Below are 27,170 nucleotides of genomic sequence, written 5' to 3'. Positions count from 1 at the left end.
CCGCTCAATAAAAGCCTTTCCTTTCTTTTTCTGCCATGGCTATCCGTATCACCAGCAGACAAAACCAAAACCAAAACCCAAAAAAATGCCCACTTTTTTTCAAACACGTAAGGTTCAAAGGACATGAAAAGAAAAGAAAGTTTTTTTCTCTCTCTCTCTGATTACTGATTCCTTTCACTTTCACCACTACAGTGTAACCAGCTCATCTGCACCACTGTTTGATATTATTGTATGTGGCGGTAGTAAAAGACTGAAAAGAATCTCAATAACATGAGAGATATCAGATATGAGATGAGTCATGAGAGAGAACCGAAATACAAATCCCAATAATGAACCACATATATCTTTAGTCTGTCAGAAAGATTTTAACCCCTTCTACATCTTCTCCAAGATTTCTCTCTTACACATTATTCTCATCTTTACCATAATTTCCTCACACAGTGACACACCCATCTCAATTTATCATCATTATCATCACCACCAACACACTTTGCAGCAGTGCCAGCCATCTCTCTTTTCAGAAGTAGTGAAACAAAAAGGTGTTACTGTAGTTGGCCCTATGAGAAGATAAAGAAACAGTGTGCTGTGAACACTGAACTACCATTCTTTTCTCTTCCAACTCCAACAACCCATTGTGACATGAGTTGTTGTTGTTGTTGTTAGTTGTGTATGGCATCATGAATCAAAATCAGTTACACACACATTTCTTGGGTTTGCTCTCTTTATTACACTTTCTTTCACCAACAAACTTTGTAACTGAATTAGCATTCACTGATTAAGGCTAAGAAGAAAAAAAAAAAAAAACAACATCACCACACAATGCCAACCATCACCAGCATCATTCTGTTGCTTTTTATCACACTCTTCTTTACTACCATTCTTGCCACCACTCCTCACCACCGCCACCTCCTCCATCAACCGTTTTTCCCACCGTCAACTACCACCACAACTACCTCCCCATCACCATCACCACAACCTTCTGTCTCCCCAAAACAACAACCAAAACAGCCCTTCTCCTCCACCTCCTCCACTCCCGCCACCACCACAACCCAAAACCCATTCTTCCCAACTTACCCTTCGCCGCCACCGCCACCATCGCCAAACGCACTCGCCACTTTCCCAGCCAACATCTCCTCCCTCCTCCTCCCTCACACCACCACCACCACCTCCTCCTCCCACCGCCACCTCATCGCCATTTCCGTCTCCACTTCCCTCCTCCTCCTCGCTCTCCTCTCCGCCTTCTCCGCCTTCCTCTACTACCGAAAATACACTCACCACACCACCACAGACGAAAAGGCCTCGCTCTCCGTCTCAGACAGCATCCACCTTTACCCTCCGCACCTCGCCACTTCCGATGGAACTCGCAAACCTCGCTGCTCTTCTTCAGTTCCTTCACATTCGAACAGCTCCGAGTTTCTCTATCTCGGTACTTTACCCGATTCACGAGCACCAAACGAGGAAACTGTACTAAATTCATCGACTTTACAAAGTTCAACCGTCACCCATCTCCCACCTTCTACTCAGTATCACAAACTCGGGTCCCCTGAGCTCAAACCACTTCCACCGCTTCCAAAACACAATTTCGGGCCGATTTATCGGAATGCCGAAATGGGCTCTTCTGGAAATGAAGAAGAGGAGGAGGAAGAAGAAGAGTTCTTTTCGCCACGAGGATCTTCGGGCCGAAAAGATCAGAGTCCGGTTCTTAACGGGTCGAGCTCACAAAGAGTGTTCAATGCCGAGAATTTCGGGAGTAGAAGCTTCAATTCGAGAACTCCTTCGTACCCATGTTCGAATTCGGCTTCTCCTGCTAGTTCTGTGTCGAATACTGTATCCCCTGCTTTGAATTTCAGTCCTGCAAGCTTGAAATCCAAGTCTCCGGACTCTGTGATCAGTTTTCCGGTTCCGGGCATGGGACAATTTCCGGGTTCAGCTCCATTTCGGCCGATTCTGACATCGCTGCCGCCGCTTTCTTTGTCGGCTTCGTCTTCAGAGAGAGGTTCGGGGAATACTATGAACTCTCCGGCGAGGACTTCTGATGTTTCGGGGCAGAGCAGCAAGCAATCTCCAAGGATGATTCGGAATGTTTCGAACCGGAGTGTTTCGAACCGATATGTGCCGATAAAACTGCCTCCACCGCCACCACCGATGCCGCCACCGAGGTATTGGGAGGCTCCGGCAGCTCCTAGGCTGAGCAGAGAACCAAATTCAGGGCCGCCAGTACTTGTTCCGCCTACTAGGCCTGTGGTGATGCAGAATTTGGCACCAATTTCAGGTACTGAACAGCCTCAAAGCAATGAGAATTTGGAGAGGCATGAGGAGAATCCAAGGCCAAAGTTGAAACCTTTGCATTGGGATAAAGTTAGAGCAAGTTCGGATCGAGCTATGGTGTGGGATCAGCTAAAATCTAGCTCTTTCCAGTAAGTTATAATGACTTTCTTATACTTTTTTTGTTTTACTCACTTTCTTAAGAATATCTTAAAAGTTCCTTGTTGATTAGGTTCATGTTTTGGATTGTGTTTGTGTTTTGTGTGTCACTTTTTTTTTATTTTTGCTTTTTCTTAGGTAGATTGTTTTTGTGTTATGTTAAAGTTTGTAGAATCTTGTTGTTTTGGTTGCAGATTGAATGAGGAAATGATTGAGACACTGTTTATGGTTAATAATGGTAATTCCAATATGAGTCTGAAAGATAATGGCCGGCGTCTGGTTCTCCCTTTGTCGAGCCAGGAGAATCGGGTGCTTGATCCGAAGAAGTCTCAGAATATTGCAATTTTGTTGAGGGCGCTGAATGTGACCATTGAAGAAGTCTGTGAAGGTCTTTTGGAAGGTAACTGGTTTAACTTTATGTTTAACCTTAGTAGTACTGTGATGTCCATTGTCAAAATAACAATTGCCTCCGTGATTGTACAGTCAATTGCTTTTTTGATATGAAATTTGTTCCTTGTTTTGAACTTTTGTTGGCAATTTATGGTTACTGGGCATTGCAGTTTAATTATTGAAATTGATGTTTATTTGTGCCGCCTAGCTTGTAACATGAGGCATGTTTAGCTGCTCTTGTCATCTTGTAGCAAGTTTAAAAATAATCTCAAGCTTTTGGACACCAGATATTCTGAATGCGACAGTTTTTTTTTTTTTCTTTTTTTGTTTTTTTAAATCAGTGGTTTTGTTTTAAGATGGTACACTTTTCATATGGGCCCTGCCAGTCTAGAAAACACTACTATCAGTCTTTTTCTTACTGCATAGCCTTGGTGTTTTTAATTTCTGTGGTTCTGTGACTGTAAGTAGGCCCCCAAATCCTGTTTTGACTATAATGATAAGAAATTTAGAATGGAAAGCATTAGCACTATGTTTGGCAAAAACAAAGGAGAGGGAAGAGAAAGGAAAGGGAGGAAGAGAAGGGAGAGGAAAGGGTAGTGACTTTCCTTTCACATGTTTGGTTTGTAAGGGAGAAATGGAAGAAAATATACCTTATTGGTGGGTCATACAAACCAAACAAGTGAAAGGAAAATGAATCCCCCCATTCTCTTTTCGCTCCAATCCATCTTAATTCCAAACCAAACAAAGGAATTTATTTCCTTTCTCCTCTTCTTTTCTTTTCTTCCCCAATCCCTCAAAGCAAACGTAGCCATAAGGTAGTATTTAATTTTTGTACTTATAGTTAATGCTAGTAGCATCGTTCATCTCAAAAGCCGAAACCAAATTATTATGATCTCTATCGTTGTTGAACCTTTTATGTTCACCATCTCCTACTTAATATAGCATGTACCATAGTGCAGTTCTGTCCTTGAACTTGAGACATGGCTACATAGGAAGCACTCTGTGTGTTTGTGTGTGCTGCACGATTCTGGGTGTGACAAATCCAACACCACTCTATCCTTATGAGCAGTGCCATTCCCAAATTACAAGTTTCGTGCATTTACAGATTTCATTTTATAGAAATTTGTGGTTTGTACTATCTAGATACCAAAAGTTAAAAGAATTTTCCTCCGTTCTAGAATGGGTTGCTGCATTTCATTCTTGTCTCATTAGGATTTTTAGTCTTATTAGACCTGTCAAAGTCATCAGCCCTTTTGAATCTGCTATATATATAACAAATGCATTTGTATTTATGTAATCCTTGATCACCCAATCAATTGGAGATCTGAATATTTTGAACTTCTATCTACCTGCAAACAGGCAACTCTGATACATTGGGGACAGAACTTCTTGAAAGTTTACTGAAGATGGCTCCTACAAAAGAGGAAGAACGTAAACTAAAAGAGTTCAAAGATGAATCACCCTCTAAGCTAGGCCCAGCTGAGAAATTTCTAAAGGCTGTGCTTGATATACCATTTGCATTTAAAAGGGTGGATGCAATGCTCTACATTGCCAATTTTGATTCAGAAGTAGAATACCTTAGAAGGTCTTTTGAGACTCTGGAGGTACATCTTTAATTCTCAGATATGTTCATATACTTATAGTACCTTAATTTAATTAGGCATGCTCTCCTTTGCTTTATGTTTGGTGGGAATATTTTGAAATAAAAACCTTTTTGCTCTATCACAGTACCACTTGAACGCATGCTGCATATCTATATGTATCGATAAGGTCCTTGCAGCTCTCCTTAGTCTTAATCATTTTACGTCCCAATATACATATGCCTTTATATCCTGAACAGTGATCAGAAGGCTGGAGCACACTTCACATGAGCTTCAAATTAGTCAAAAGTTTAACAGTGAAAAAGGGGGGAAAAAGGAGAGGATTCTGTGGTACCTTTTCCTCTTTTTAATTTGACTTATGTTTAAACTTTACAGCGAATCCATTTTGACAAACAAAGCTTATGATAATTTGTATTGTCTGGTCACTTTTTCATTACTTCCTGGACTCTTTTCCCCTCTTGACCTACAGTGGTGCAACTGCAACCAATCTAATTATGAATATATACATATAAAAAAATAAAAAAATAAAAAATCCTTGGCCAAATGCTCACGAACATCTTTTCACGCAATGTTTTAAAGAATCTCCCAAATGGTAGCCTTGAAAGGCTAATCCAAGCCCCTATTCCCCGTCTCCTACCACTGCTAATGCCTAAAGAAATATAAATAATATTCAGGACCTTCTTCCTGAATTATGATTACCCAACAGAAAAGCTTTAGTTTGACTGTTTGAGTTGCATAACATTTTGAACTGGAAATGGATGGACTCCTTCAAGATGAAACTAATTAATTTTGGGCATAGCTAATATGGAATGAACGGTAGGTATACCTTCATTGTCAATTGAGCAAAGGGGGTTCTATCTATGGCTCCAACTAATTAATTTGGCCTCCCCACTTAGAATAGCAAGGTTGGCTTATCCAGTTAGGGTAAGAAACTGCATATTTCTGTTGAGCAGATCCAGAAAGTATACACTTTATATATATATATATATATATGTAATTGAATTGCTTTATATTGAAATCACCAGTTTTAAGTGCTCCACTAAGTTGTTATATAGTGCATTCAATAAGTAAAACATTGGGATTGGGTGAAATCCGTATTCTTCTCCAAGAAACTTGGTACTTCAGTAGCGCCAAGAGTAGACATGACCACTAAAGTGCAAGTGCGTATGGTGATTGAGTAATATGGTGAATGAGTCAAAGTAAACAAGGTTTTAATCCAGATTACATGCGCTGTTATATGTTTTGCCTTCTATTGTTTTGCCTGCTTAGTATAGAGTCGTATATCCAGTAACCTGGATCAATCACTTTGTCCAAGTGCACCTGGCCAAAGTAACATGTGACCATCTCTCCTCTACTAGTTTTTCTCGCTGCCCGAACATGAGGCGGAGTATAGGAGAAATATTAAATTAAGTCCAAATAAATTTCTCACTCGAGATGATTCTAGTGGCTGCAGTTCCTCTTTAGTTCTCCCAGCAGTATAACTTCTCCCTGCTATTTATGATTTCATTTATTCAAGAAGTCAGAATTAATTTTTCCTGATTATGTAGATATTTACCAGCTGCTGTTCACACTTCATTTTCCACAGGTAGCTTGTGAAGAATTGAAGAACAGCAGAATGTTCATGAAGCTTCTTGAAGCAGTGCTCAAAACTGGGAATCGCATGAATGTTGGCACCAACCGTGGAGATGCCCATGCATTCAAGCTGGACACACTGCTCAAGCTTGTTGATGTTAAGGGAACTGATGGAAAAACCACTCTTTTGCATTTTGTTGTACAGGAAATCATTAGAACTGAAGGTTCTCGTCTTTCTGGTGCCAATCAGAGTCAACCGGCTGAGAAAAGTCAGCAGTCTGCTTTGCGGGATGAAGTTGAACATAGGAAGCTTGGCTTGCAAGTTGTTTCGGGTTTGAGTGGGGAGCTCACCAATGTAAAGAAAGCTGCTGCAATGGATTCAGATGTTCTCAGTAATGAAGTTGCGAAACTTGCTGAGGGAATCTCAAAAATATCTGAAGTTGTGAAACTAAATGAAGAACTTGCATTGAAGGAGACTAGTCGAAAATTTTCAGAGTCAATGAATGTGTTCTTGAAGAAGGCTGGGGAAGAGATTGTAAAGATCCAAGCCCAAGAGAAAGTTGCTCTCTCTCTGGTGAAAGAAATAACTGAGTATTTCCATGGGAACTCAGCTAAAGAAGAAGCTCATCCATTCCGGATTTTCTTGGTGGTAAGGGATTTTCTTTCTACTCTTGACCAGGTATGCAAGGAAGTTGGAAAAGTTAATGAGAGAACTATAGTTGGTTCATCCCGCCAATTTCCTATGCCTGTGAATCCAACCCTTCCACCAGTATTTCCTGAATTTAATGGAAGGCAGCATTATGGCTCCTCAGATGATGAAAGTTCATCCTCATCGTAGCACTTAAAATTCACATAGCATGTCTTTTTGTGCTTTTCTTCTGGATCTCACCAGCCACCTATTAACTATTAAGTACTGGTGGTATTTACGGATGCTCTTCTGGGTGGAGCTTGCCAAGTAACTATCAAGTATATTATCTTCTTCTGTTTGGCACCTTTTCTTGTAGTAATATACCCACAGGATTTTGGAATTGTTTATCCTATATGTAATATAGAGGGAATTGCCTGAAGATAATAAACTAGTATTTGCCAGAATAGTTGGAATTATCTTGTAAATTTGTTAGATATTTAAGTTGTTCAGTGATAGTTCATGATTAGTCTCTCTCTCTCTCTCTCCCTCTCTTAATTTGTGCTATTGGTGTTCTGGAAAAATGAGGACAGGACATGGATACCTGGTTAATTTCTGTCTGTTTCTCTCTATCATCTTTCTTTTACCTTGTGTCAGAAGAATGAGGACAAGGACACCTGGTTAATCACCAGTAACAGAAAGTCCTGAGCAATCGTGTATAAAAATGCTTGAGAAGAGAGATCATGAGCGTGACAGTATTGAATACACTGGCTTTGTGCAGATGAGAATATAGTGCTAGAAACTACAAGCCTATCCTGCAGCTCAGGTCATAAAACAAAACAACAATGTAAGAGGGGAATTTGAATAGGAGGAATCACAGCAAGGACTCCAGCTGAGCCCTAGGTAGCTTTACTTGTGTAACAGATAGACCTGAAAAAGAAAAAAAAAAAAAAACTCTACTGTCTATACCGGGTAACCATGGGGTTGATCTCAAATCCTAGGAAGGTCATGTAGGAATCATTTTGTAGAAGAGGAATTGTAGTAGAATAAGGTTCTAGTATTTGTTCTGCAATACCTCTCTCGGACCAAGTCACTTCCAGTGGAATCTCCATGGATGAGTGCCCAACTCATGTAACATGCAATCAAAGCTCTCTTGAATCTATACCCATTGTTCACCTAACAAAAGATCAACAAGACTATATATAGGAATGTATCCCAATATACTGTTCAGTTTGTAAATGACAAAGTCACTTCTACATTTATGCATTTAGCCACGTTAAAATCAGAGCATATCAATGGTGTCAATGTTGTGCTTCTATTTAAATACATCATCACACAACTCAAATTCATGGCTTGCACTAGTGTCTCCAATGGAACACAACCCCCCATTCAACAAGAAGCTCTTTCAGTATATTCATGACTCGATGGGAGAAAACTCTCATTTATTTGTTGACATATTTGTTTTGTACTCGGCCTCATCCGTGGACCCTAATGTAAAATACATGTCATGATTCATCATTTGCTTTTGTAGACAATTTCTTCATCGTCCACATCAAATGCTGGATTACAAAGGCATCTAAATAGTCTGCCAATACCCTGTCATATAAGAAAAGCGAAAAAAAACCCAATAATGATATATGTCGTTTATAACTAATTCATATCATATATCAATACATGGACGGTGCATAAGTGAGATTTGCTTAGTCTAAAAAAATTTCTAACATGCCTGAGTTAGTAGGGGGGTTCGATATGAAAGTGGTCTTGGTGAATCATCGTCAGAACTACTATCAGAACTGCTTCCATCATCATCATCTGTGTCAGCAGTTTGTTTGTTCTTTGATGTACCTCCAATTTGTGCACGCTTTCCCTTCTGAAAGAAACAACAATTTACTAGCTATTAACAATTAAAAAAATTAAAAAAAAATCAGTATCATCATCGTCATAAATAGCTCTAGTCTAATCACTGATTTACAGCTTATTAAATAAAATCAGTTCTAGCCAAAAAAAAATTAATATTCTCAATACATAAAAAAAATAAAGCAAATGCAATTTATTCCAATATTTCATAAAAACTACAAAAATAAGGTTCTTTGCAAAATTGTAGTAATTATTTCACCTGAAATATCTTCCCAAGAATTTTCAAAGCCATTGCACGAGCTTTAAGTTCTTCCTTCCTAATTTGGTTTTCCCTTAGCACCTGCAACAACATTTAAAATTCATGAGAACGACCTTCTGTATGAATAACTACTTATTAGTAGGAAAGAACAAAAAGTGAACATGAACAAGTTATAGTTAATTGGAGGAAACAGGGAAATTACCATTTGGCACACATGTATTAGAGTTACTTCAATATCTACTACATTCAATTTCCATAAAGAATTCATCAATGTGTCTTTATTCAGGCGTACATGTGATTCAACATCATTTTCAGGAGCACTACCATCCATTTTAAATTGGCGCCGGATGTCTTCTTGAAGTTGCAGTAACTGAAAAGCACCTGATTATATTTTCTCAATGCAATTAGGCAGCAAAGCATCAAAAGTTCCAAGCAGAAATGTGGTTTTAGGAAGAGAGAAAGAAGAGAGAGGGAGGAGGAGGGAGAGGGGGTGTAGTTAGCTCATATATTATCAACATACCTTTAGCTGCAGTTATCTGTGACTTCCAGAAATGTCCTTTATTGCGAACCCATTCAGCTAAAAATGGGACTCCTAGATAAATGGCTTTCTTTCCAAGCTCTAGTGCTGCTTGTCTAGAATATATGTAGCCAATAGTGTGTAATATGTCAACTCCAGAAGCTGCATATTAAGACAATAGAAATCATTTAGCAACATCATGTATGGGCACTAGTGGCATGCTCAAACATTAATTTGGTGTCTGTAAAATTTTAGAATAGAATTACAAAACATTAATACATTGATCAGTTAAGTAGAATGTTAACTAGAGGCTACTTAACAGGTTTGTACAAATGACTAACTGTTGCCTATAATTTATTTATACAATGAAAACTTTTGGGTTCTCTAAATTGAAAGAAAATTCAACTTTCATTAAGCTTGTGTAAGATTCTCATCTCAAAGAACATGTTTCCATAGTTGAGGCATAAATTATAGACAATATTCAGCCTTATAACGCATCATCATCTAAATTTCATTGCTATGAAAGTAGTCTTTTGCTTCAACTGAATTACAAGAGAGTGAATATGATTGAGGAATTTTTTTTTTTTTAAACAAAGAAGCAGAACATAGAAAAATAACCAACTTAAACTTATACACTGAAGAAAATGAAGAAATTGATGTTGGTACTCTTAGGAACCAAGGTGTATCTAAGTTCAAAAAGGTATTTTTATTAGGAGCGGAGACTAATTAATCTTTCAATGTAGATTGTCATATTCCCTTTTTCGTTTTCCCTTACTTTTTTTTCTCTCAATTGTCAACTCTCATTCTTGGCCAAGCCCTTAGAATCTGAGTAACTTCTTTAGTCACCACTTTTCCCTTTCCTTGTTCAAAATTTAGATTAATGATTATCATGAAATATAATCTATGATAATGAAAAACAAACATAAAATGTATATATGAATCAAGTTTATGAAAAACAAAATAAAGAGATCTATTTGAACTCAATTGTTTAAGGTATAATATTGTTGAAATATCATAAATTCCTTTTCTGTGAAATGTGAAACTACGTGGACAATTATTTATACAATGTAAGCTCTTATTTGGGGTAAATTTTATTAAATTAGGCAAACAAAAAAGAAAAAAAAGAGTCCTGAAAGACACATTAATCATTTTCTCTAGCAACAGTAGCAATAGCTACAAAAGTTGAGAGTAAATGTGACTTTCAATTTATTTTTGTCAATATTGTAGAGTAATGGAAGACCTAATGTGCTGAATCATTCAATATTGGTTGTTAAATTTTAGAGTTAGAGATCCCTTGCATAGTTTAGGAAGAAATTCATTAAAACACATAATATATAGGCAAAACAAATAACCCTGCACTATCAACATTATGTTTAAAATGTAATTTGAAGAGGCAGGATGAAGCTTAACTAACCTGCACCAGAAAGCCGTCTGGCTTCAGATTCTGCACGCCATAAGAATCCCTCTTTGTCACCTTGAACGTATTGATTAAGAAAACTCTTCAGTGATCTAGCTAGCTTTTCTTCTCTTTCTCTCTGAACAGCCTACATTATATATAGTTGCACACCAGGAAGTTGCTGGTGTAGGTTAGAGAAATTTACAATAGAAACCAAGTAGGGTTTGATTATTTTTTAATGTACTAGAAAACATAAATAACAGTAGCTATCAGTAAAGGATGATAATTCAAGCAAGGTGTAAGTTAAAGCTACATCTGGCTGTAACTCGGGAGATCTGAAAAAGGCTAAATGATGTCCAGGTCATATCAAGAGGGATTCTCATTTCTATTTAGATCCACAATGGGTATTTGGCTGATGAATGCAGCCAGCTAATGCTCTTCTGATTTGTTTGTGTCTCAGAATTCTAATCACAAAGCAAATATACAAACTGAGAAACAGAATGACATTTAGCTGGGTACAATGTGAAAATATCAAAAAAATATTCTGATCAAACATCTTGCAACCATTTTATTTTGAGTTTGGCTAACTTACATGGAGAAATATGCTAAATAGACTGCTACTTCCAAAGAGTTAAATACTAGCAGAACACAATGATTTTTTTTAAAATTAACTGGACTTGCCTTCAATTTCTCATGCAGCTTCTCAGGATTGTCACTCTCACTCGCTAATTCAGAAGAAGCCATTGATGCCACAGCTAGATGTCCTATGTACTCCTCAAATAACTCACTTCCAAAGAGTAGAGCAAAGACAGCCATGGGGTCAAGCATGGTGTCTCTGGAATGGAAAAACAAAACATTATTAGGAGTGTAGGGGAAAACCTTCAAGGAAGAACATTAAGAAGAAAAAAATTCTTAATGATACCATCCTGGAGTCTTGTTTTTAAATTTAAGTTTGCTTCTCACAGAACTCAAGTAGCTAAAACAAATTTATAAACTAACACCATGTTCTACCATATGAGTTTACATTCACTTTATTATTATTATTATTATTTTTTAATCTACAATCATAATTAAGTTTAAGACAATGCAATGTTGTGTTTGACTGTTGGCCTGGTCTAACAACACCTTCTGAAATAAAAGCTGAAGAAACGAAGCCAAATTTTGTGTAAAAAAGGTCATTCCACAACACTAAAGTAGAGGAAATAGTATTGAAAATAAAAATTTTTCTGTTAGTAGATTCCTTATTGTTTCTTTGATAGTAGTATGAAATTCAACAGAGCATTAATAAAAGAACTCGCAATATCTCCATGAGCACAAGCTTAAAAACAGTACCTAGATATGCAATTTTTTCCATTTTGATCATAAGTATCTCTTTGCACCGGATCACTTAAAACTTGATAAGCTTCACCTAATACCTGTGAACATAAAAAAATAACGTAAGTACTATGATAAAATAAACATCAACTATACTTTGGAACTAAGATTATTTGCCTATACTCGGCTATAGTTACTTCTTTATGACAAAGAAGTGGAAAATTAAGAAAGGTGTAGCAGGCTTGAAGTTTTCTATAAGGAAAAAATTAGTGAATTTTTATCTAGATGAACTTACCTGAAATCTTTCAGCAGCTTGAGGGTCGTTTGGATTTTTATCTGGATGAACTTGCCTAGCCTGCACCAGATAATTAGCAGCTCTCATATATATATATATATATATATATATATATATATATCATTCACTATATGATCTCAGAGGAGGAAAGGAAAATAAAGAAAGTCCTACCCCATAATTTAAATGATATTTCACGAAACAAATACATGCCAATTAAGGAAGTAAAAGATAGTTTGATTTCGGATAGCATAATGGCAAAAAATAATACATTTAGTCAATCCTCCTAACTAGACTGTTGAGGATCCACAGCCGATCCCAAAATTTGGAACTAAGGCTTGATTGTATCAAACAAAGTTTGTATGACCAATCAAAGACTATCTGGTCTCATAATTATTATGTCATAGTCTCCTAGCTAAGCTTCCTTTATCAATCCTAACAATACAATAACAGATAAAATAAGACACCCCATTTAGTAATTGTCTATGAAGATCTAGAGAGAAAAAAAATGTCATGTGAAATATTAGAAATACTAATACCAATAATATGTATCCCAAACTATCACCAAATAATATCCAAAAAAAAAAAGAAAAAAAAGAACTACCATCAAGTAAAGACAACCTTAAACTGTAACAACAAACATGAGAGAATCAAACATTATATATATAGAATCCAGACCTTAAGATAGTAAGCCTTGCGGATTTCTTCCTCTGAAGCAGAGGGACTAATGCCAAGAACATCATAGTACTCGGTTTCCTTAACCATTCTTGAATCTTGATCCTTTCTGGGTATTTTCGTAGAGTTTGTTGAATGCAAGAAAAAGATAAATTATAAAAAAAAAAACACAGAAAGAGAGAATAAGAAGAAAGTGTTTTGAGGACCACGAGCCTCATTTAACTTTCCAGTTCTCAACACTAATAAACTAATACCTGAAAATCCACTTTTTCGCGGGAGGAAACAGTTTTTTTTTAACTGTCACTTATGATTTTGCTTTTTGGTGTTGGTGAGCTGTCGGTGGGCTTGGTTTGGGCTTTGCATGGGGCTATTGTTTTGGTGGGGATCTATTTGGGGTTACTTGTTTTTTTAGTGTAACATGTGGGGTGGGCCGGGTTTCACTTTAGTGTGGGCTTTTTGAGGGTGGGTTGGGGAATTATTTTTATGAGACCGGCTTATGGAGCGCCTCTCTCATCGTATGTAAGTTTTATAGATGTGTACAAATAGTACGGTCCACCAAATGTGAGAGGAGTGCTCCATAAGATGGTCTTGTGATATACTTTCTCTTTAAGGGATTTGTGACATTTGATTTTATACCCAATTGTTGTGAGTGAGGTATTTAGATTATTCCATTAAAAATTTGTGCAGATGATTGTAATTATTAATTTTTAGGCCTAAAATATACATTTGATTAGGACTTAGCAGTAAACTGGCCAACTCAACCCGCCTGACCAACCTGATCATACTTGAGAAGTCACGATCAAGTTTGACCAAATGGTCAATTGATAGCGGGTGAGAACTACTCAAAGAAGGGTATTTAGTTGAGTTTTAGGTTTTGAGAAAACTCACTCATCAAAATTGTATCGACTAAATTATTTAACCTTATTAAATTTTTATGCTTTGTACTTGGCTTAGATTTTTTTTTTTTTTTTTTTCCTTTTCTTGGAGATAGGCAAGCAAATAAAATTTAGCTCACGTTCTCACCCAAATACTGTAGAATGACTCATTACACCCAAAATCCCCGAAACAAATCCCTAAAACCATAATACCTTTGCCAAACCCAAATCAAACATATTTCCCACAATTCTATCTAACTAATGTTAAGATTTAGAGTGGGATCCTTGCATTGACGGCAAGATATTCACAAGTCACTCAAAATTACCACAAATCCATCATCAAATTATAAACCCAAGGTGAGTAGCTTTTTCTTTTACGAGTTTTTATAATCAAGTTGTAATATTAAGAAGTTTGTCCAAAATTAGCATTTTGGTGCGGACATCATAAGTGTTATATTAATAATGATTGATTTTCTAGGACTTTATTGATCGTGATTGATGCCAATGGATGTTAAGACTTTAAGGATTTTATTCTCTTTAATTTTGTATTTAATGTAATACATTACAAGTTATTTCCTTTTCTTGGTAGATTAGAAATTTATTTCATTTCATTTTTTTTGGCTAATATATATATATAATGGAGTTTGAGGATTCTATTAAAGGTCCCAAAATTTAGTATCATACGCATATGATTATGAATATATGGGGCAGAGGTCTTTCTCTAGTGCTTGGTGTTGATTCCAAGGGTTGATTCTTGGGTTCTATCATGCTTGGTATTGATTCTAAGGGTTGATTTTTGGGTTCTATCATGCTCGGTATTGATTTCAAACATTCTTAGATGCCGGTGACTAGTTTCTAATATATTTTCCTATATATTTTTTTCAAACATTTTTATTCGCTTGATACTGATTTTAAGTCCTAGGTTCTATCCATTTAATTTGTTTCCTAAATAAAATCACCCTCCTAGAGGTTATTGATCCTACACCAGACTCGCTCTCTTCCCCCTTCCCCTTTTTTTGCAATTCCAAGTATTGTTATTTTCTATTGGGTTGGGAATGAATGATTATTGAGAATGGCTACTCCTATTTATTTGGTTTTGCTCAAGGGCCAACCGCCTAACACAATTTATCATTGAAGATTTTCTTCCCCTCAATCATGCTGGTTTTGACTCTAGCAAGTGTATATTTTTTCTTTATCAATATATTAAAAGTGAAGAAACATATTGAATGGCTTTATCTATAAGGTTGGCATGTGTTGGTTTTTTTTTTTTTTTGTTGAGGAAAGAGACAGAGGCATGTGTTGTGTTGTGTTGTTTTTAATTGTTCTTTTTTTGGTTATTTACATATTACCCACTTGAGATTAAGCTCGGTTTTACACTGCCGACTTGTAGTTCAAATGTTGACACTTTATCCACTTGAGGTCAACTCTACTAGCCTTCTATAACTTAACTCACCATTTTCACTATTTAAGCCATAAAAAATCATAAAAATAATAGATCAAACAAGATTGGTACTTTCCATTTTACCTCCAATCTCCATTTCTCTCTCTGACTTCCTGCTCTCTCTACCCGCTTCAACTACACCCTAGATTCTCACTCTCTGATCTGGGACCTAGAGAGAGTCTATGTGATGCATGAGTGCATGATCTGTGGAGCGAGGGTTGAAGTGCTCTTTAATCCAGTGGGTTGTGGCGGTGTGCTGTTTGGAAATGAGAGAAAGGAAAGAATAGAAGAGACAGGATGCGTGGATTTGGAAGTCCATTGAAAAAGAGAGGGTACTGGGGTCTTTTTTTTTTTGGAATGGAAAACTCAATGATGTATTAAACCAGAGAAAATTTCAATAATAGAAAGAGGATAGGCTAGGAGCCCATAGAGGAACTATCATAACTGACTAAGTCTACAATTCATTGGGGAGGGGCATTTTTTTTTTTTCCCAAATATTCCCTTTTAGCAAAAAAAAAATATAACTAAAAAGCTTCTGCCCAAAGTTATTTAGTTATATAGGCTCTTTTGAAACTCAAGTTCCAAGTGAAAATCGAGTTTACAAACTCAAGTTCTAAGCAAATAACCTCTCACATTGATTGTTAGATTGAAAATACCATATTAGACAATCCACGTCTGCTTGGAACTCAAGTTTAGTAAGCTCAAGTTCCAAAAGGAGTTACATAACTAAATAACTTCATGCAAATGTTTTTTAGTGATATTTTTTTTTTTTTTTTTTGATAAGTAAGAATGTTATATATACGAATGGCTACTCTATGCATGAAGAACATAGAGCAAATCCAGAAAATACAAGAAGGAAAACAAAAAATAAATAAATAAAAAGAAGAAAATCAATCCACAAATTAATTACAAAGAGAAAGAGAGCTAATGAAAGAAGGGAGAGAATCACTAGTCGTGAGTCCCCAAGCCCGAGACCAATCAAAAAGAGTCCCACTGAAAGAAGCAAGCATCTGATCACCGGAACTATCCAAATCCTCAAAAGTTCGCCGATTCCGTTCCTTCCAAATACACCAAAAGATGCACAATGGAACTAAATTCCATATCTGAGACGAGTGCTTGTATTTTTTTTGTAAAATATGAATATTTGGAACACAAAAAAAGCCCTTGGGGAGTGTCTTCTAACCAAATTTGTTTTTCTTGCCCAAACTGCGCATGCTTTGCCAAACTATGGGTTGCATAATTTGCGACCTTGCTGATGTGCTTAAAGTTAAAAGACAATCCCATTAAATGAGAACTAATCATTCTAATACCCTGTATAATGTGACCGAACCTGTATCCAAGATTGCATAAGCCAACTAAACTGAAAATAAGCTCCAGCAAACAGTAAAGTCAATTAAAAAAATACAGGCTAGGATTTTCAAATGTGAGATTAACTAAGATTTAAATTTATATCAATGTCATAAACCATCAATCAAACACAAAATAAAGTGTCATTCAGGATCAACAGCATGAAAGCTCGGCTGTCAAGCCTATCACAATAATAAACTAATAACATCATTAAAAAAAAAATTACATTGAAAGAAACTGCTTTTTCATAACTGGCGCAGATACTTTAATGGTCCTAAAACCTGCAAGATTTAAAAAAAAAAATAATAATAATAATTACAAAAAGTATTCCATCATATTAAAAAATGATAGGCAAGACTGACTAATACCTGATACTCTTAATACATGCTCATGATTTATCAAACCGAACTACGATAGAAGTAATGTTATCTGAACTTCCCCGTGCATAAGCTTCTGTTATAAGTCTTCTTGATGCCTCTTCTGCATTTGGTATATCCTGCACTAAAGCCACAGCATCCTGAAAGAGAAGATACAGCACTCTGAGACATTGCAGTTTCTTGTAAAACAATTTATGCAGTAAATGACATGCAATTATAGGAGAAAAAAGAGATGATAAAACTACTGCTACAGCAAAACAGAAAACATGTAATCTACTATGTTTATCATTCTCATACCCACTACACAAAAATAACATGTGCACAAGTAAGGGAGTGCTTCATAGCCAATTCTTTGACTTTCAGAACTCTGTGGTTAAGTAGGAGGTTCAAGGTCCAAACTTAAGAATACAACAATTCTGGGTAAACAGTGAAGATGGGGAAACAGTTTTCCAGCAGTAAAGATACAACAATTCTGGCTGAAGATTAACAGTGAAGCTAGAAATTTTCACCCCCCTCTCATTGGGGCGTGGGGGAGGGGGACTTAACTTTGAAAAGCAAGTAAAAGGAGATTTCAGATCCAATCTACATCCACACGCTATGCACACAGAATTTTGCTCCCCCCCCCCCCGCCTCTCTCTCTCTCCCTTCTCTCTCTCTCTCTCTCTCTCATGCACATGTGTCCATGTACATTAATCTCTTACATAAAACAAATTGTATCTTCAGATGAAAACCCAATGTTAGTAACCCCTCACACCACCCTCTCTCCCTCCACCAATCCCTATACTTTTGGAGGTTTTAGGGGGCGTTTGGTAATGTTGTTCTAGTAACGTTATTTGTATTTTTTGGAAATACGTGTGGATGAAAAAAGTGTGTGGAAATGCGTGTAATGTTGTTTAAACACTGAAAACTGTTGCTCAAAACACTTTACCAAACAGTCCCTTAATTTTGGTGGGCCAGAGGGTTTCGCCACCTTCCATTCTGCCTCCTACCAAAAACAGGGATTCTATCACTCCTCTCCCTCCAACATATTGTAAACTGTAAAGGTTCTACCTACCTAGAAGAACCTAATGCATCTCAGTAGCTCAGAAGCTAAAATGCATGATCCTGGAAGCCATCCTGATCATATTGCCAAGCTGCCTGAAGTCTCCACTGTAGGAGGTTCAAATTAATCCAGACTAATATAAGAGCTTCTTTCAAACTCCAACAAAAAATAACTTATGCCCGGCATTTTTGAATTTAACAATGCTAATAATCACTTATTTTCTTGTTTGCAGCCAATTCCTTTTGAGGCTGCTCTTGCAACCACCAAAGACAAATATATTGTCACCCTTAAATACACATGCTCATAATCAACCTAATGAAAAACAAGACATCTACAGAGAAGGACGCAACAATCTAATATCTAAAATTTTTCTCATTAACAATTCAAATAGCCTAATAATGTAGATTAAACTAGGAATCTAAAATAGAGAATATGACCACTAAAAGGAATTGAACAACAAGAAATTATGTACCAAACATATAAGCCCTACAAAAGCTCTTTTAAAAAATATAATCACTATATGAAAGAAGAAAAACCACAATATTGGGTAGCTCCCCTAAACTATTCTAAATCACGATTCACGATATCAAAGAAGTGCTGCCACCACTTTCTAATTTCCTTGGGGAGGGGAGGGGGAGGGGAAGGAAAATCCATTTCAAAGAATCTAAATGAATTTTTATGTGCATAAATTAAAAGCCAAAACATTTTTGGAACAAAACTAAAAAGGCAACTCAAAATTAATTTCATTATATTTGATGGCAGATAACTTAAAGGCTTAACAAACACTCACCTTGTTTGATATGACATTCCAAAGTCCATCACTTGCAATAATTATAAAGTCTACACCATCGATTTCTTCTTCCTAGGCAGTAGACAATAAAATTAAATAAATGGTTAACAAGGCAAGTTGAGAGTAAAGCAATATGCTCAGCAAAGTAAAATGGCTATTATAAAAAGAAAATTAAAATTATGCCTTGTCAGTGCTTTCTACCCTATATTATGCACAGAGCTAATCCCAAAACCAAATAAAGGAGGGTTTCAGTAGGTTGATGACTGTTATAAAATTTAGCCACTATTCATGTATGAATCCTTTTTAAGAGAAAATTATAAGAACTTACAGACAGGTACATAAATCAATTAGAGGTTTTTTTTTTAATAATTCAATTGTTATAACCAATAAGGGAGGGAAATTTGAACCCTGATTCTCCTCATAAAGGAGACCAAGCAATGCCACTAAGCTACAAAACTCTTAGCACAAAGCAATTAGAGAATGAAATTTTTTTAAAAGATGTTAGGGGAGGTGTACACCTGTTCATAGTGGTGATCTGATCATAATGTGTTATTTCAGGTTATTGTGCATTAGGTTATCAATGGAACCATATCCCACATCTCTTTGGCCATAGGGCAATGAAGAAGCAGATGATCAACAGTCTCCCCATCACCTTTTCACATACAACACCAACTCACCAAAATGATGTGTTTTCTTATAAGATTTTCCGCTAATAAATTTTTCCCTAATGAAGCCGTCCAAAGGAAGAAAGCAACCTGTATAGCAACTTGAGGTTTCTAGATTCTTTTCCAAGGGAAGTGTGCACCTCCTGTTATGTAGTTATTTTACAATTATCTTACTATACTTGTATTAGCTTAGGGGTATTCTTGTAATCATGTCACATCACTCTAATATAAATATACGCTAAAGTGAAGGGACTAAACTATTGAACCGTAAACCTATTTTCTAATCTCTTTCTCAGTTCATTCTTCTCTCTCTTTCTTCTCACCAAACCCTAAACTTCTATACTTTACAATTCAACTGTGTCATTTGTGCAAGAGCTCATTGGCTATAGTTCAATTAATGTCGTGTGTTTTACCCTTTTTGCTGTGCAAGGTAAGTGTTGAACCTAAGACCTATCACAAACCAAACCCATCCTCCTTACAACTTGAGTGAAAGCCATCTTATGTTCCACCTGTTTGAAAAAATTTGTTTGTTTATTTTATTTTTATTTAATTTTATCGAATACAATTACAAGAGAAACTGACTGAGCATATGTGTAATGTCTTACTTTATAATTGAAAAACTGACCATAGTTAAATGCATCTTTTAAATGCAAAAAAGTGGTCAGATGATAACCTCAGCATTCAACTGCAAAAGAAAAGAAAGGAAAAAGTTCACCTGTATTTCTGGCTCAGCAACAACATATGGCTTGAGTAGTTTATCTCCAAATGCACGAGAAACAGCAAGAACACCACCAACCCTCCACGTTCCTGTGAAAGCATGGCAACAGATTAGAAGTTTACAAGAATTGTTGCTTAAACACTAATTTCTATCACTTGAGACAACACAGTAACAAAGCTAGCCCACAACTGATCTGTCAACACCTAATTTATTATACAAGGCAAAAAAAAAAAAATTGATAATAGATACCAGAGACAACAGCAGTGGAAAATGTCTGACCTATATCCCAAATAATGTAAAAAAAAAAAAACACCAACTTTATTGTGAAAAAAATAAAAGGGGAATACACAAGAAACCATGATTGCAAGAATCTAAAAAAACAGTACTGAAAAAGACTAGAAGTAGAACCTTAGATATCATCAACATTTCTCAGTTACAGTTTACTTTCAGAATCTATAAACACCAATCAGATTAAGTTTAAAATGAACCACACTTTGAAATGAAACCAAATCATACCTTGGATCAATGATTTTACCTAAAATTAAAATAAAACGCTATTAATTGCCAGGAACAATTTCATTGAAATTAACACCTTTCATTGTTACTGGCCTTCCAAGATGCACAACATGCATATCAGAGGGCATTTTTTTTTTTTTTGTTTTTGTTTTTTTTTTTTTTGTTTTTCACAGCTCTGTTAATCTTACTTTGTAACTCTTTCATTTTTTCTTTCCTCTCTACTCACACCTCCAAGACTCTTTCTCCTCCTCTCACAATTATATGGATTCTAGACGTCCCCCTCCCACCCCCCTTCTCTTGCCAAGTCAAAGAATGACCCCTTAATTAATTTAAAACTTATCACAATTTTTTTTTTTTTTTGATAGGTAAGAAAACTTGTATTAAGAGAAGACTACTTCATTAGAAGAATAAAGCAGCCAGAAAAAAAAAATATGTACAAACAAAAGAAAGGAAAACAACTATGTACAGGAAGATTGTTTGATTGTTAAGTTATCATTATGTTTACTTACACTTTTTGAATTATTCTTTTCTCAAGATTGTTTGATTGGTAAGTTATGCACACACCCAATAGGTCTTGAACTCATGACTTCACCCTCAACCTAGCACTTACAAGGGAAGGAAGCGCAAGTTGGGCTATAGCTCATTGGCATTCTTTGCACAAGAATTCAGTTTCAAATGCAATTATATTTGTATCAAAAATGAATTGTGAAAAAACCAACTTAACTGTTCAGCCTCTCAAATTGTGGATTATTATGTATTTCTTAAATTATTAGTAAGGTGTCCCCCCCCACACCCCCACCCCTGGGGGAGATGATTGATTAAGGGGCAAATTATTATTAGTATTATTTTCCTTTTCTTCCTAAGGTAGATCAATATGCAGATAATTAAATGATATGTTTGTATATAATCAGTATTAAAATTGGCTGCATAAGATGTAAACAAAAGTTTGTTTATGTTGCAAATTGAGGGGCTGGTGCAACGTGCTTACTACAACATCACCACGATTGATTTCCAAAATCCATGTGCAATACAAGTCAAGTTTTTCACATGCTGTTCTTCTTATTCTGAATGTTAAGAGTGAAGTAATTCACAAAAGTCAAAAGAGATCTAAACCAATAAACTATAAAAAATTTTGAGACAACTTTTCAACTTTTAAATGTTAGGTGTAGTTAGTAAACACAGCCCAAGTTGTTCTCCAGTGGCACTATATTCTTTAGGCAAAAACTACAAAGTAGATAAAAACTTCCCATAGCAGAAGTTCACATCACACGCAAACCCAGGGTCCCAGAAACAACAAATGCAAACATACAAGACCACGAAGATGCAACTTACCCGCCCAAATGATGAAACCTCCAGCCTGTTCAATCCGTTGGCGCTCATCAGATCTTTCAGGTTTGTGATCAATAGACAATGGGATAGCTGCATAAGGAGGCAATAATGATCACACAATTAAGGAGATACAAGATATGGAATTGTTGATTAAATATTTGTATTCTTATACAAATCAACATAATACCTATGGAAGTCAATCCATCAGTCCAGCATAGAGATGTCATTGCAAAAGCAATTTTTGTAAGAAAATCATTATCAAAACAAAATAAGAACTATAAGCAGTGAGAGATTCTTTATTTCTCTAAGTTCATCCTTAATTTACAAGCATTAGTCCAATAAATCACAATCTTGACAGAGAAGGCATCAACCTGAACCAGCTCTACAGGCAACAACTCTAGAATCACCAACATTTGCAACAAGCAGACGACCCCCTAAGAGCAGAGCAGTTGTTGCAGTTGAACCAGCATCTTTTTGCTGACCTTTCTCTTCATTGAGGTAATCAGCATCTGTCTGTTTAAATACTTCAACTATAACAGAAAACAGAAATGTAAATTGCTTCTAGTTCATTACCCATGTGAATAAAAAAAAACTTGAATCAGCATTTCGTACATAATAACATCAGAAATTCACCAACTTCATACCAATGGCTGTCTTTGGGTCATTGATAAAATCTGGGTGGCCACTTAAATTCTTGAAAAGGTTGTTTTTAAGGTATTCAGCAGTTCTCGAACCTCCATGGCCTGAATTGGACCACAACATCCATGTAAACACATAACAATGAGAGAAGTTGATAAACAAGCATCTAGATTGTCCACAAGGACCTGAACACTAGAAAAATATTCAACCCAGAAAGGTAACAAGTCTAGCAGAAAGAACAAGGCACCGCCAGCCATGAATTTTCTCCTGATATAAGACACTCAAAAAAACAAAATCGTACCATGGATAGGTAATAAAAACCTAGGCCGTACCATCGAAAACACCAAAAAAAGCAACCATCTGACCATCAACTTCTGAAATCCTTGTCTCGTAGAAATCCTCCATGGAAGCTCTTTTACCCTTGAAAGTGGAATATCCATAGTTGAAACTTCCATTTTGATTTCCAGTGAGAAAGCTAAACAATAAATAGAAGATTTGGTCAGACTTACAACTGAAACCAGTCTCAAGAACTGTCGGTCGAAATTACACTATAAAGCAGTCTTCCTTTTGCCAAAAAAAAAACCAAGACAAGATTCCAAACAAAGGTATTTTACCAAACTCATGGTATTCTCTATAAACATGTATCAAGGGTTCAAAAGTCCTTTAAAATTACGAAATCATATAATTCCTATGACTTAAATCATTATGAAATTCTTGTCATTGCTGAATATTGTAATTGATCTCTGACATCTAAATGAGATTAAGTACAATCCAAGCAAGAGATGCTCACACTGTTAAAATTGAACATGCATGAGGTTCAAATCTGGCAGAACAGAATTTCAAAAAGTTTAACCTTTCCATCAGAACCGATCACCATGAAATTTGGAGGGGAAACTTACTATAGAAATTATGTTTTTAAACTATCAAAACCATTACATATATGAACAAGGTAGACATACTTAAGATTCAGGTAAAAGATAACAACAATTCAGGTTGACATCACTCACCTATGATTAAATATTTATAGCACTAGTAAAGCCTACATCAAACCACCCAATTCAAACCTAATTTTTTTTTCTTTGAATTAACTCCCAAATAAGTCATTAATGCCCCCTACTCTCCATGTTTATTTAAGAAGGCTTACTTACTCCCAAAACATTCATCATCATACACATGCTAATCAACCAAATCAAGAATGAATACACATGTAGCCATAGCTTTTGCGTGAACTGAATTCAAAATATCAGTTCTCCTATGGACACACCCATTCTCACACCCAATTTCACAACTTGTTGCCTTATGCGATAGCAAGTGGTGGGTCTACATGGGCAAAAAGTGTCCCGCCACCTATGAAGCATGGGTGCGTTTCCGGATTCGGGTGCATGTGTGGGACTCAACAATTTTTGAAAAAGTAGGGTGCGGGTGTGGCGATTAAAAACTTATTAAAAATATTTTTATTTATATTTTCTATATATTTTTACTATTAAAATATTCTTAAAAATTACTATGGTCTGTTAGTAGTATTTTTACTATTAAAATATTTTTAGTATGGCACGTTAAAAGCAAAATGTACAGCCAAAGCCCATGAACAATCAACAAAGCCAAAGCCCATGTACAGTAATCTCTCAACACAGGGGAGACGGAGAGTAGAGATAGAAAGGTAGAGAGCACAGAGAGACGAGTGAGAGAGAGAGCTGAAGTTTGAAGTGAAGACTGAAGAATGCGTGAGAGAGATTAGGCCATTAGGGTTTGTTATTGAATTTCGGCCAAAATTGGCCATTTCGGACGTTTCGGCGGTTTCGCCTGATATGGACCAATACGGCCTAAGTCGGCGCGAATCAGCCCGATTCAGCACAAATCGGCCCGAGTCTGCGCCTCGTCGTGAAAAAAAAAAAAAGAAAAAGAAAAAAGAAAAGCTGGAAGCGGCACCGACGCACAGGCAGCGGCGTCCCTCGTGCGTCGCTGTGTCAGACGCAGGTGCGGCTCGTTTGGCGTCGCGTCTGTGCTTCCCAGCCCGCCACTCACAGTTGCAGAAGTCAGCAAGTTGTGAAATTAGGTTTTTCTCTATAATTATTCACAAACGAGTATTGAAATGAGTATTGCTACAGACACTACAAGTTTTACTACATTGACCTTACAAACTGATATGTCACTAATCATAAAGAGATAATTCAAATATTCAGTTACGAGGTTGTTGAAACCCACTAATCACATTCATTGACTCATCAGTTCGTAAGCTGTATGTAGTAAAACTTGTGTCACCTTTAGCATTTTCCTTCACAAAATATATACTCATAAAAGAGTTCTACTACTTTCCTAAAAAAAAAAAAAAAAGAGTTCTACTACATACACAACATTTTGCATTAAAATTCAGAGTCTCTCACAAACCCACCTCAATGGGACCCATTAAAATCGAACAAAATCCACCATTTCGGTAAAAAAAAAAATCACTTTTCCCTGAAAAAAACCCCAAACTTTGAGTTTGATTCGTGTATAGTTCTGTGAATTGCACTTACCTAATTTTTTTTTTAATTAAAAAAATTACACTAGATTTTATAACCTAATAACATTTCAAACAAATAACAGAAAAAATAAAATAAAATAAAATAAAAATTCAATTTCGTTTCTTGGAATTGAATTCACAAAAAAATAATTCGCTTTCCATAATCAATGTTTGTTGTTTTCTCATGAGAATTAAATTGAAAGTAACTAGGTTACCTTCAATTGAAATGAAAAAATATATCACACTAGATTTTGAAACCTAATAAGTTCAAATTCTCAAATCATATACAATCAACCTAAATTTCATTTCTCTTGGAATTTAAATCACACAAAAAAAAAAAAAAAACTTGCTTTTTCAGAATCAGTGTTTTTGTTGTTTTCTAATAACAATTGAAACGAAAGTAAAATAACAAAAATCAACAGAGAGAGAGAAGGGAACCTGATGCCGCCACCGCTGAAGATGGCGTCGGGATCTCTGGAGGACATTACGATGGCCGGCGTAGGTGGTGGTGGTGATGGCGGGGCCATCGGATCGGCATGGGCGGAGGAGGAGGATGTGGTTGAGTCGCCGCCGGTGTGATTGATGAGATCAATGACAGATTCTTCTTCTTCCTCTTCTACTTCTACTGTGTTCGTGTTCGTGTTCGTGTCCGTGTTCCTGTTGCTCATGCTCTGTCTTTGTCTCTGTCTCTGCTTCTGGGCATTCTTTTTCTTTTTTCTTTTTTTTCCTTTTTTTTTTTTTGGGTTTTGCTTGTTTTTAAAAAACAAAATTAAATAATTTTCAAATCTTCGTTATCTATCACACTAGTTACTTTATTGGTACATATATATATATATAAAACAAATATATAGCCAAAAGAAGAAGAAAAAAATTCCCATAAAAAAAAATATATATATATATATATATATATTTTTCCCATAAAAGAGAAAAAAAATTGTCTCCAACTAGGTTGCAGTAAAAAAAAAAAAAACTAACAGTGTGTAATTTATTTTCGACTATATGGCGATTAAATAAAGAAATTATGATATCACAGGACATTTTTTAATATGTCATGTGATATATATATCTTTATGTTCCTATAACGTTTTGTTTGTTTTTATTTTAAAGTTGTCTAAAAAATAAGTTATTTAAAAAAAAAACATTTTTTATAAAAATTATTTCATTTTCTAATTTTTGGTAGCAACCTTAAATGTATTAGAAAACAATCTTCTAACTTTTCTTATACAACCTAGCATGAGATAGAGTTATTTTCCAAAAAAATTAGTGGAAAAGAATCTCTAATAAATAAGTCATACTTCTTATGTTGACCAAAATTAGTTTTCCTTTAATTTATTTTTTCTAATACTAATAAATACCAGAAAACTAGGAAAATTATTTTTACACAAAGTTATCCATCGAGAAAACAAAGCATTTAACTGAGTTAGAAGAGATTTCCTAAACTGGTTTGAAGTAAAACTAAAACCCTGTATAGATTTGAAATGGACAAAATTTTGTCTCGAATGACTTTGGAGTTATTTTCTCCAACTCACAAAGTGGCTATTTTTATAAGATTATTTATGTGTATTATTTAATCAAGTGATATGGTTTACTAAAAAAATAATGTGGTTAAAACTATATATAAATGATCTCTTCAATAATCAAATAGTGAGTTTAAGGAAAATTGGTTTGAAGCTAAGGTTTAAAAAAAAAAAAAAATTAATTTATTGATTCCATGATGGTTTTTATTTTTGAAAAGATGGTTTTTTAAATATTGGTAATTTATTATTGGCACACGTTGCTAACCCATGGGGTGGATGGAAATGTTTGGAAGAAATATTAACATATTTATTTCATTTCTCTAATTTTATTTATTTAAAACTTTTTTTTACATGAAAATTTTAAAAATGGTTCTACATAAATGTCAAAAGGCTGTCTTTAAGCTGTTTTATTTATTAAGAAATTAGGGTTTAAATTCTCAATCTTTCTTGTTGTAGGCATCGGATTATTAAAAGAAAAGTATATTTAAG

General features: G+C 35.5%; 3 protein-coding genes across 3 annotated transcripts; 1 reads left to right on the top strand and 2 right to left on the bottom strand.

The window, feature by feature from the left end:
* The first annotated feature begins 139 nt into the window (after positions 1 to 139).
* LOC126702682 (formin-like protein 1) lies at positions 140 to 7,141 on the top strand. The gene is made up of 4 exons (XM_050401500.1): positions 140 to 2,417; positions 2,619 to 2,824; positions 4,174 to 4,418; positions 6,001 to 7,141. Exons 1-4 carry the CDS (start codon positions 820 to 822, stop codon positions 6,823 to 6,825), a joined length of 2,874 nt encoding a protein of 957 aa, XP_050257457.1. The 5' UTR covers positions 140 to 819; the 3' UTR covers positions 6,826 to 7,141.
* A 620-nt stretch (positions 7,142 to 7,761) lies between these two features.
* On the bottom strand, positions 7,762 to 13,123 carry LOC126702683 (chaperone protein dnaJ 10-like). Its single transcript, XM_050401501.1, has 10 exons — positions 12,926 to 13,123; positions 12,251 to 12,310; positions 11,974 to 12,056; positions 11,323 to 11,476; positions 10,660 to 10,789; positions 9,249 to 9,407; positions 8,931 to 9,109; positions 8,729 to 8,809; positions 8,339 to 8,482; positions 7,762 to 8,208 (listed from the first exon to the last, which is right to left on the bottom strand). The coding sequence occupies exons 1-10, from the start codon at positions 13,010 to 13,012 to the stop codon at positions 8,128 to 8,130; spliced, it is 1,158 nt and encodes a 385-aa protein (XP_050257458.1). The 5' UTR covers positions 13,013 to 13,123; the 3' UTR covers positions 7,762 to 8,127.
* A 3,529-nt stretch (positions 13,124 to 16,652) lies between these two features.
* Positions 16,653 to 25,891, bottom strand: LOC126701622 (probable protein phosphatase 2C 11). Its single transcript, XM_050399902.1, has 9 exons — positions 25,603 to 25,891; positions 22,994 to 23,136; positions 22,667 to 22,765; positions 22,394 to 22,552; positions 22,026 to 22,112; positions 20,175 to 20,266; positions 18,795 to 18,866; positions 16,954 to 17,102; positions 16,653 to 16,866 (listed from the first exon to the last, which is right to left on the bottom strand). The coding sequence occupies exons 1-8, from the start codon at positions 25,830 to 25,832 to the stop codon at positions 16,974 to 16,976; spliced, it is 1,011 nt and encodes a 336-aa protein (XP_050255859.1). The 5' UTR covers positions 25,833 to 25,891; the 3' UTR covers positions 16,653 to 16,866; positions 16,954 to 16,973.
* Positions 25,892 to 27,170: the final 1,279 nt, after the last annotated feature.

This window comes from Quercus robur, chromosome 10, assembly GCF_932294415.1.
Source record: "Quercus robur chromosome 10, dhQueRobu3.1, whole genome shotgun sequence".
NCBI lineage: Eukaryota > Viridiplantae > Streptophyta > Magnoliopsida > Fagales > Fagaceae > Quercus > Quercus robur.
The sequence above is the reverse complement of the archived record's forward strand: the minus strand, read 5'-3'. Positions and strand labels throughout refer to the sequence as shown.